The sequence below is a fragment of the Coenobita brevimanus genome, chromosome 45 (genome assembly GCF_032717465.1).
Source record: "Coenobita brevimanus isolate Jiangsu-jjx chromosome 45, ASM3271746v2, whole genome shotgun sequence".
In the NCBI taxonomy this organism is placed as follows: domain Eukaryota; kingdom Metazoa; phylum Arthropoda; class Malacostraca; order Decapoda; family Coenobitidae; genus Coenobita; species Coenobita brevimanus.
This window is the reverse complement of record NC_136998.1, coordinates 1,490,947-1,503,100: the sequence shown is the minus strand read 5'-3', so window position 1 is coordinate 1,503,100 and position 12,154 is coordinate 1,490,947. Positions and strand designations below refer to the sequence as shown.

Sequence of the window (12,154 nt, the reverse complement as noted above, 5' to 3'; positions counted from 1 at the left end):
TTGATTCTGAAGAGAGTACCTATTTTTCTCGTACTGAAAATGACCCTGAACTCTATTTGTGGAAATGTGTAGCTGAGTAGTTTGCGTAGCTTGTTTCTCAGGTGAAAACTATGTTTACCTCTGTAATCGAGCTTAAAGTAAATAGTGTGTTTCGGGACAGTTTGAACTTTTTGAGCCACAGGGGTTAGTAACTTGTTAATAGCTTTGCCAATGTAAAGGTCAGAGAAAAAATTAGGAAACCCGTTGTTATAAAGCATATTTCTTATGTACTCTAATTCCTTATGAATATGTATATCTATCTATCTATCTATCTATCTATCTATCTATCTATCTATCTATCTATATATATATATATATATATATATATATATATATATATATATATATATATATATATATCAGCAATGGATACATCCTTAGGAAAGCGGAGGCGAATAAGAAACAGAAGAACCAGTACAGTGTGCAGCATGTTTATTGCAACGTTTCGAGGATGACACTCTTCATCATCAGGCAATCTAAAATAAAACAGACCAATAAATATTCCTAGCGAACATAGCACGAGTAAAAAGGCTAAAAACTCTGCAAGATTCGACACATAATCATGTTTTCATTGATTCTGTGTCGAATCTTGCAGAGTTTTTAGCCTTTTTACTCGTGTTATGCTCGCTATAGGAATATTTAGTGGTCTGTTTTATTTTAAAATGCCTGATGATGAAGAGTGTCATCCTCGAAACGTTGCAATAAACATGCTGCACACTGTACTGGTTCTTCTGTTTCTTATAGATAGATAGATAGATAGATAGATAGACAGATAGATAGATAGATATAAACATTCACGTACTTTAACCCCTCTACACACACACACACACTATAACCCTTCTACAAAAAGACATACATACACACACACACACACACACACACACACACACACACACACACACACACACACACACACACACAATAACCCCTCTCACTTGGACCCTGAGATTCCTGGACAAAATATCTGGGCTGACCAAATCAATGCAACTCGGACGAGCAGGAGTTGCATTTCGGACGAGCACCAGTTATATGAAATACTTGGCGCTTGAATCAGACTACCACGCTCACGCTGAAGCTTTTTTTTTCGAGATTTATTGCCGTCAGTCTATGTTTATGTCATATATTACATTTAGCGACTGCTGATAAGTGTTTCAATTTAATTTTGTATTAATTTTGTTTACAGGCAAGATCAATATACAAAAAAAGATGTCCCAAGAAGACTTTCGGCCTTAGTCCTAAGCCTACCCCCCACCAAAGCAGACAAGTACGTCTGTCCAAGAAAAACTGGAAATCCTTGAAAATCTATACAGAGGGACATCTGCAGCCCAAGTAATGACTGAAATTCGCATTTCTGGTTCAAGGAAAGCTAAAGACACTTTTAAGTAATGTAGTCAAGTTTTGTGCTGGCAATGAATAGTCCACAGTGAAGATATTTAGAAAGCTATATTATGAAAATTTAGATGAAGTTCTTTATAAATGATAGAGGGGGATGTGAGCTGGGAGCATGGCAGTGAAATGGCGTTGGTCAGGGCGACATGGAGGCGATTTGTTTGTGGCCACTCCTTACGAGATTGAGGCGTCTAGCAATAGATAGATAGTTTTTTATAAATGGTACCTGCCAACACGTTCTGCTGGTGATAGAACTAGAGGCATAGAAATTTAAGCAGCTATTGAACGACGGGCAACCATAGTAAAAGTGCGAGTTCCATGGCTAGTGCTGGGTGGCTCTTTGGATTTAGAAAACACGTAACATTGTGGATAATAATTTATGATGAAAAAGATGATGCTGTTTCAAATGCACATGCTATAATTCAATCCTTATAACTCGGACAGCCTTCCCACCCGCAATGATCCGAGTTGGAGGGTTTCTATTGTGTGTGTGTGTGTGTGTGTGTGTGTGTGTGTGTGTGTGTGTGTGTGTGTGTTTTATGGAAGTCTACATCGGTGGTAGCAGTTTTCGGTTTACATGTGATTTTCATGATGCTTCTGATGAGAAAATGATGTTCCTTGCTGTGAGTATTGAGTAAGTTTCCAAATTACATTGTGATTTTTCGAAACGTCTTCTAACTATGAGGAAGCCGTCTTCAGAGCTACTGCTTGGCGGAATGTTCAAGCTGGAAGTAAGGTTGGTGGCAGGTGAACAGGTTTTTATGTCCCATTGCAAGATTAGGTGATGGGTGATGGCAGTTACCTAATCCAGTACGAGGCACACCTGAAGGCGCTCAGTTAGCCATGTAGCTCCCTGCCGTCTTCTGCTTTGTGGGGGAGATTCTGGCAGTTGTATGTTTATGGTTGGTTTATTGGTGTAGATGTAAACAGTTTCTCTCATCCTTATACTCCTCCTGTTAGTTTATTTTTGCAGGTAATATTTTGGTCTTCAAATTATTGTCTGGTTAAAACAAGGCCATGCCTTTAGTTGGTGTAGCGATGAATTACACCTACCTCCAGGTGAGCTGTTATCCTCTTGGACAATATGGTTGATGTGAAGCATATATATCGAGAATTGGCAATTGCAGTCGCCAGTGTTCCATGTATACTGATATACTTGCGTTCACATCTTGAAGAGCACTTGTCAGTGAGAGGCAGATTTTCGTGATGAGGTTGGGGTGGTTCATCTTGTTTTGCAATGGATGATCAGCTTTGATAGTGCATCAGGATCAGTGGGCTTCACATTATTATGTATCATGTTGTTCAGGGCCTTCTCAACATCCTTGTAGGCAGATGACAAATACAGTACAGTAGTTCCTGTAACATGAGTCAATGTCCAGAGAGACTTCTTTTTGTGACGGTGGTTGGGCCATAATTCTGTCCATTCGTCGTATTATTATTTCATCTCTTCCTTTCTTTGGGAATATCTTGCTGGCAAGGATATGGAAGGCAATCCATAATTTAGCACTGGATGTCTAAGGATGCTAGAATTTGTTCACATCCACAGTACACCTACCATAAACATACAGTACCTGCCAGAATCTTTTGTCTCCTGAAGCAGAAGACTGCAGTGCGCTATGTGATTGGCTGAGCACCCTCAGGTGTGCTCTGTACACTGAGTTGCAGAATACCTGCCGTCCCCCATCACCTGATCTACATACGGGCCATAAATACCGGCTCACCTGCCACCATCCTTCACTCCACCAAGCAGTACCGTATCTCCTGAAGATGGCTTGCTGGTGGCTTTAAGACGTCTAGAGAAATCAAAATGGAATTCAAAATCTTAAACAATACTCTAAACAACGAGCATCGTAACCCCGACAGAAACGTTGAGTCGTTTCACTGAGGGCCACCGAGAGACACCAAGGGCAACTGGAAAAAACTAGGTTAGGTTAGGTGGCTGTAGGTGGCCCTCGGTGACAAGACCGGCCCTTCCTTACCATTTCTTTCTTTCTTTCTTTCTTTCTTTCCTTCTTTCTTTTTTAAATGCAGACACAACGTTGATATTCTTTTATTGATTTATGTACTGCGCGTCGATACCAAAAATACAAAACGAGCACCAAGAGAAAAAAAAATAAAGTGGCTGTCGGTGGCCCTCGGTGAAGAGACCGACCCATCCGAAGCTTTGAAGCATTGAGAAAAAATATCTCTATCCTTCCTCTTCTTTCTTTCCTTCATTCTTTCCTCTTTCGTCTGCCTATGGGTGACTTTACACTCCTTCTTCTGTCTTTCTTTCCTTCATCCTTTCCTCTTTCTTCTGCCTACGGGTGACTCTACACTGAGTGACATGCCAAATGATTTCCTGTACACTAAGAAACCATTTATTACGCTGGGTGGTAACCATGACACCAAATTATGGCGCCTGGTGGTTTGGTGGGTAATTAAGGTGCTCTAATCGGATTGAGCCTGTGTAGGTTTGTATCAAAATGGTGGTTGGGGTTTACTGCTCACGTAATGCCACTCAGGGATGAGTGAGGCTGGTCACTCTGATCTTAAATGTCTGGACCAATTTTGGTAGCCCCGAGTTCCTACGCTCCTCTATGGGGCGACATAGGATTCGATGATGGATGGATGGATGGATCTGTAAATTAAACTATGTTGCATCACCTTTGAAACTTAAGTGAAACATGGATTTTATATGAGCTCCAGATGTATATATATATATATATATATATATATATATATATATATATATATATATATATATATATATATATATATATATGTGTGTGTGTGTGTGTGTGTGTGCGTGTGTAGATTGATAGACAGATTGGTAGATCGATAGACATAGAAAGATAAATTTATATAATTATATCCTAGTATATATCCAAATCTTTTTTTTCCTCTCTCTCTCTCTCTCTCTCTCTCTCCTAAAAAGTATAACTGCTTTTTTATTTAAAAAAAAACTGACCACGGTAAAATTCAAATGCAAATGCAGCTTTACATTTCTTTATACTGTATTTTGTTCGTCTGCGATACATCCTTGCAGGTAAAATTTTCAACCTTTTTATCATGATTTTCTGAAGGCTCGTTCACTCTGTGGATCGATCGGCTTGCATGTCGACGCAGAGACTTTCGAAGTCATCAAAAGCTTCCCGGTTGCGTGTGATATTTATCCAGGTTCTTCGTTTTCCTTTCCTGTTTTTGAGCTATTTCACCCCACACAATATAGCAGGATAATTGGTAGGGATGATGGTGAAAATAATGATGATAATGATTATGTTTGTTTTGGGTCATAAGCTCTGTAATGTGGAAAAAATAATAATAATACAACAGTATAGTGAGTTTTCTGTGTGGATGAATTTTTCTTCCTTTAGAAAGTTTAATCATGAAAGCGTGATACTTTTAGTACTGTGATTTTCCCCTTCTTGGTTGCTGGATTTGTGCTCCTCATGCTTCTGGTGGTGGTGGTGCTACTGATGATGATGATGATGATGGTGATGATGATGATGATGATGATGATGATGATGATGATGGTGATGATGATGATGATGATGATGATGATGATGCACTACTTTCTTTAAACTAGCAACGCCGAAGGCAAAATTATAATTATTGAGTCGGTTTCTGCGTATATTTTGTGTTTCTCGAAAAAAAGTCAGACAAGTGCAAATCGATTAAAGGTCCAAGTTCATGGGTCAAGGACATCAGTTTCAAGATGCGGTGAATCTCTTGAATATCAGACTGAATCTAAATCAAAATTTGCACATACGCTGTGCGTAGAGCTGAAAGTAGTGGTGCGAGTTTGGTGCACACCGATAGTGTCAGTCACTGATAAAGACCAAACTTCCTTTGCTGTATTGTTGTGGCCACTAAACACCATCTTCGACTGTGTGTGTGTGTGTGTGTGTGTGTGTGTGTGTGTGTGTGTGTGTGTGTGTGTGTGTTTCCTTTGCTATGCACGCCTTGGTAGTGTGGCGACATGGGTAGAGAATGCATCATAAATGGTGGCGTGGGCCGTGTATCCTGGTGGACTAGAAGGTTCCCGCTGCGCCTTCTTACACTTTTATGTAAGTGCTTAACACAGCAACATTCCTTTGCATGCTTCGCATTGAACCAAGTCCATGTTAAAATGATATAATTAAGGCACAAGAGAACTCTAGTGAGCAATATGCAGAATAAATCGCTTACGAAGAGTAGTGAGACAGAACCTAACAAGCAACGCGAGAGGCTTCTGCTCCCAAGTACTCGTCAGCCTGGTGGGTCGATAATTTCCTCCCTTTCCCCTTCCTACTGTTCCTTACTCACATTATTTCTCCTTTTGCTTCCGTTCGCCTCTCTCTCTGTCTGTCTGTCTGTCTGTCTGTCTCTCTGTCTCTCTCTCTCTCTCTCTCTCTCTCTCTCTCTCTCTCTCTCTCTCTCTCTCTCTCTCTCTCTCCTCCCCGTTACACCTAAAATCACTGTCATCAAATCTCCTTTTGTGATATACTTTCCGCCTCTACACAGTTCTACTCACTTTAGGGAAGTCTTCATGAACTGCAGAGGTTACAAATAGACTGCGTAAAATTCTTCAATGTCTGTATACTCTTCGAAATTAAATATAATAGTCATGTAACAGCAAGAAAAAATGCCTCCACCTTTGCCTTCCCCTCATCCCTACATCCAAGTTTGGTCTAAATCGGTTCAAAACTGTTTATTTAGCCTTGTGACCCTAACATTTCACCTACTTCTTCACAAAACCAACAGTGTACTGCACGTCCTATTACTAACACACTCACTATGTTGGGTTGAAAATAGGTAAAAAGTTCTTCAAGGTACTTTGTTCACACACACACACACACACACACACACACACACACACACACACACACACACACCGAACAAAACTCTACACCCGTCTCTCTATCACGCCGCGGGTGTACCTGCAGAAGTTCAAGTATAGTTGTGAGAGAGAGAGAGAGAGAGAGAGAGAGAGAGAGAGAGAGAGGATAGGAAATGAAAGACAGGACAAGAGAGCATAAAATTTTGTTGTCCTTGCCCACGCAATCTCTCTAATTAATATTTTTTTCACTGCGCATGCAACTGACACGGTTGCCGAATGCTGTGTTCCTCTCATTATCCGTTTCAACATGACTGATTGCTCAGTTATTTTTACTAGCATGAAGCAGTTTTGTTCAGCATCACTGGTAGTCTCCTTAAACCCATTAATGCCCGTGGCTTCCCAAAGTAGGACTTTGCTGGAAGGGTACTTAGCTTACTGTCCTCCCTCTACTCCCTCTATCAGCTCTCTAGGAGAGGAACGATGCCCGTCTACAACAGTGGCTATAGAACGACCAGAAAGGAAGCTGAAGATGAAGGCACAGATAGAAGGATAGAATCCGTGAGGGGGCAGTTTGGAGATTAAAGAGTTAAGTGCAATGACAAAGTTTTTGCCAAAGTCCTGAAAGGAGGATGACGAGGAGTCTGGAAGGTAGGTGATAAGATCGCCAGTGGTGCGTCCCTGGCGGAGCCCATACTGACGATCAGAAAGATGTTGTGATAGGAAAGCTGCCGTAAAAAATTTGTTGTTAAGAACTGATTCAAATATTTCTGAAATACAGGATGTTAGAGCAATTGGGCGATAGTCAGAGGGCTGGGATGGTCACCCTTCTTTGGGACACGCTGAATGAAAGCAAACTTTCAGCAAGAAGGAAAGGTACAAGTTGATAGACAAAGGCGAAAGAGTTTATCTTGGCAAGGTGTAAGCACAGCAGCAAAGTTCATGAGGACAACAGGAGGGACCCCATCAGGCCCATATGCCTTGTTAGTATTGAGGCCAGTGATGGCAGAAAGTACAATTGAAGAAATTTTAATGTCAGCCATAAGGAAGAGGGAAGGCGATGAAGCAACAGCACCTGAATCGTCTAAGGAGGAACTGGAGAAGTCTTGAGTGAAGAGTTCTGTTTGATCAGTAGAAGAAACAGCTACAGAACCATCAGAGTGGAATAGAGGAGGGAAGGATGATGAGGTAAAGTCATCAGTAAGGTTTTCGCACGGTGCGAGAAGCCGCAGGAAAAAAAATGTTTTGATGATTTCACAGCATTTAACACAAATGAAATTACTTTTAGCAGAGTGAGGGACAGAGAGCACGATTCCGTGCAGAAACATAAAAGAGATGAGATTCATTGGTGGGTTGGCTCCGGTACCTTTTGTAAGCCCTGTCCTTGAGGTGGACAGCATTAGAACAAGCATGATTGAATCAATTTTTTTTTTTTTGCTTTAATCATAGGATAACAGAAAGGAATGAATGTTTCCATGCCCAAGAGAATAACCTTCGTAATGTGAGAGACACGCTCAGATGGCTTTCTGCCATTCCCATTCCAGGGAAAAAAAAAAAACTGCCTGAGTGTCTTCCAATCAGAAGCTCCAAAATGCCACAGCCGCCGCTTCTTGGGAGGGTCTACAGGCATTACTGGAGCGATAGGATAGGTTAAGGTGATAAGGTTGTGATTGGAGGAGCCCAACGGAGAGAAAAGATTAACAGTTTAAGCAGAAGGATTAGAGTAAGGAACAGGTCAGGTGTGTTGGAACTCTCTCCAAGGCTATTAGGGATACGGGTCGGGTGCTGTACATGCTGCTCTAGGTCATTAAGGATAGAAAAGATATAGGCTTGTTCACCAGGTGGATCAGTGAAAGCAGATTTCAGTGGTGAACACTGAAATCTCCTAGAATGGAGATTTCAGAGAAAAGAGAATTTGATGGGATGTGTTTCATCTTAGAAATAAGATAGTTGAAGAATTTTTCATACTCAGTAGAATTAGGGGATAAGTAAACAGGACATGTATATTTAGTCAGAAATTGACAGGATTCCTGAAGCGAGAGAGTAGAGAATTCTGAAGATTCAATTTCAGGAACACGAGAGATTTGTCGTTGCGTACATACACAACAGCCACCTTTGGCTTTAAAATGAATGCAGAGAAATTAGGAGGATACAGATGAGGGCTTGCTATCAGTCACCTCAGATAGTTGAGTCTTTGTGAGGAAGAGAAGGTGAGGTTTAGAGGAGAAGTGGTGCTCAACAGACAGAAAGAAAAAAAATCGCAAATGTTGCAGAAATGAAGAAGTGAGTCAGTGGTTCCAAGCATCTCGCTTTCTAGTCGCCAGGAGAGGGGCAAATGGTGGGGGGCTTTGATGGACCCTCCCCCACCCCATGGGACTCCGCGGCTTGGTGGTTGGATGCCATGTTTAGCACAATTTTTAATACAACGTGTGGTGTGTAATGTGCATGTTGTTTGGTGTTGACAGTTACAGGAACTGGTATGACAGAGCATGTTCGCCTATTCTCTGTGTTACTGAAACACTGAAAAAGTTTAGCAACGGAGGATGGTCAGGATCTAGTCCCGAGGGATGATGACACAGGAGCCACAACTTCCCCTGTCTTTTCCATCCATCTTGGGAGTACCGCCCTGCTCAACCGGTGCTACGGCCTTTTCCTCAAAACCTATTGTTTCTTAGGCGAATGGCATATATATATATATATATATATATATATATATATATATATATATATATATATATATATATAATTCTTCCAAGAAAGTGCTTCATGGGCATTCGCTTCAGAATAAATAGGTTTCGCGTAATCTTAGCTGAAATGTGCTACGTGGGATCGCTGGTATGTTAGTGTGAATTAATTGTAGTTTTGTACAACACGCTGCTTCAGACTGATCGTGTGTCTTACCAGCAATGCCTTACGTGGAATTCTTTATCACTTAAACTTTCACGATTTGTTAATACCTATCGAACTTAACTAATAGCCCTAAGGCTGACTTTTAACAGCTACTTTCATGTTTGACTTAGTCAGACACTCTATTGTTTACATATATATGGACGTAGTCTTTCATCGATGATTTCCACAAATATAATTTATAAAGCAGATGCATAGTTTTGTTATGTGCATTCGCAGAAACAACTTACCCAATCATGCAATATGCCGACTTGGCTGAAACTCGTGTACTCATTTTCCATTATTTCTGATCCCTTTTCTTTTGGGAGGGGGGCTAACTCCCCAGAGAATCACTGGGGAGGGTCACGATCCCCAGATATTGCATTACGTTTGAGAGTCCATTGTGCCACATGTCCTGAGATGTCACAACCATTATCTGTCCTCCATTCGCAATTTCTGATAATGTTTAATTTGGTGAAGGGGACTGACTCCCGTAAAAATCATCATTGGAAAACTATATGTAGTGGAAGACCTTCGGAGTAACCTGAGAAACTCACCAGGGAAATCTCATTCAAATCTTTCTCCAATTTCCGAACCTAAAATCATTGGTGGGGATGGTACGCTCCCTGAATACAGCATTACGGAGGAGGGTTCATTGTACAACTTGTACAAGATATCAAAGCTATATATACCCTCGTTTCAAAATTTCTCAAAATGTTTAATTTGGTGATGTTCTAAAAATTGTGGCTGGAAAATTGTATCTAGTGGAACACCATTTTATACAATTTAATACCTTTCCAGTGACCCGGCGATCTCACCCGGGAAGTTTCATTCAGATCCATTAAATACCCTAGGAGGAGCACACACACACACGCACGCACACATACACACACACACACACACACACACACACACACACACACACACACACACACACACACACATTCTGTTACTCCATACACATACGGCAAAAGAATTTATAGGAAATGGTAGGTTTAATAACAGATTGCGCAATAATGACTGAAAAATAAATCGGTAACCAGACAGTTATGTTGCAGTCAGAATGAAGAGAATGCAGCATTAAAAAATAATGACATTCATCAAACTGCATTGACAGAGAATGTAAGCAAATGTACTGACCGATCACGTCGCTGATGGTGGCTGGTCGTCCACAGGTGAGCAGTTCAGGAGAGAAGCTGACCATCACCAGTCCACCGTTGTCAGCCTGTAGGTTATACACCACCAGACCACCAGGTCACTGTAGCACACCACATAACATCATGTCAGTAGTCCACACCACACCAGGTCACTATACCAAGACACACCGCATGGTCACAGTACCACACAACATACCATGTTGCTATCCCACAACAAGTTATTATCTCACACCAAACCTGTATGCACTAATACAAAATGCCAGTCCAGAATGCCAAACCACACCACACCACACTAGGTGACAGTGTTGCACCCCGCCACGTCAGATAACTACTCCACACTACACCTGTGCTTACCAGTCCTCACACCAAATATCCATGTACAGTAGTTGGTTTGGGTGTTAGCACTTGTGCCTAACAATCCTCCTGCTAGACACCATGCAGGTGACGTGGATGTTAGCGTCTGTGCCTACCAATCCTCCCAGTGGTCTGGGCGTTAGCGCCTGCCACTCCATACAAGTCCTGGTCTCGGTGCAATCCCACCCAGGGGAGGGCGGACAGACTCGTTATTTCATGTGCTCTCACATGTGCACATTTCGTCTAGATCATCTCGATGGCATATGCAGACTCTTTCACCATACACAGCCACTCCATCCGCCTCTGTCAGCATTTTATATGATAGAATATCCAGTTACTTCTTGAGAACATAAACCGTTGAGCTTACACCAGGGTCGACACCTCAGCTTAAGAACTCTACCACTTGACCACCAGGAATCTTAACATTTGATCATGTTAAACTTTTAGTACAATAATCCTCTTGCCTTATAAGCTTACGATATAGAGTCACATAAAATAACAGCTAAAACACTCATGCAATTGTCGCATAATGCCAAAATTAATGCCCTGTCTTATTCGAGGGACTAGGAGAATCAGAGCAAAGGAATGAATAAACAAGGAAAGTGGGAAATGCTTGATGAGGGACGCTACCACCCATCCACTCCCTTAGAACACAAGTTCACCTGCACCCACCTGTGACCCCACAGTGAGAAAGGTATTTATACAGCTAATAATTTTATATGCATATTGATAAGTTGAAAACAATTAATAAGTAAGTTTTCCATTCCTTCCAAAGACCTTAGTGAGCCATGCATCATTATTTTCCAATTTCAGAGTCTGTCACATGCGTAGCTTCTGAACGTCCCACTCCTTGTTATCTGCCCGTACGTAAATCCCTTATATCTTTCCTGATGTCTCATTACCGGCCAAATTCTGCTTCAGTCCTTTCGCCCTGAGTGAGACCTGGTTGAGCACCTAATCATGATTCCCAATGTTCGTCGTATACCTTACTCTCGACATACATCACTTATTAATTTCACTACACTCCTGCTCATTACACCTTTTCCCAACCCCACAGTTACTCTCAATCATCTTCCCACCCTATTGTGTTATTCTGGTAGAAAGCTTATAATATTTATGTGTCTGGAGAGGGAGGATGATGAATTATTATTTCTCCCCATAACTGTACATTAACGTTTAATTTGTGGTTTGATGGATTCTGTCTCTCTGAGAAGGAGAGTTTCTGTGGGATGGATATATGATGGGGGTTCATGAAGGCTGCTGTTTGGTTGAAGGTTCTGTATATTTATAATAATTTTTTCTTTGTTTATGTGTCTCTAACAGTAATAAAGAGAAACATTGTACTGACCAGAGCGGTGAGGATATCGTCAGGAATATTCCTGGCACTGTGACACAAGGCTCTGGCGGCGGCGTGGGAGAAGATAACAGGTGCTCGGGAGGTGGCCAGGACGTCGCTAGAGGTGGCGGCTGAGGTGTGGGACAGGTCGATCATCACACCCAACCTATTCATCTCTAGGATCATGTCCTGTGA

The 12,154-nt window shown here is 41.5% G+C and overlaps 1 protein-coding gene across 1 annotated transcript in view; it reads right to left on the bottom strand.

Moving 5' to 3' along the window:
* LOC145398384 (dipeptidase 2-like) overlaps positions 1 to 12,154 on the bottom strand; it is a 94,932-nt gene that overhangs the window by 31,316 nt on the left and 51,462 nt on the right. Inside the window, exons 6-7 of the mRNA XM_080271261.1 lie at positions 11,972 to 12,148; positions 10,253 to 10,337 (exon numbers count right to left, since the gene is read on the bottom strand). Coding sequence (XP_080127387.1) covers positions 10,253 to 10,337; positions 11,972 to 12,148 — 262 coding nt within the window. The remainder of the gene's footprint in view (positions 1 to 10,252; positions 10,338 to 11,971; positions 12,149 to 12,154) is intronic.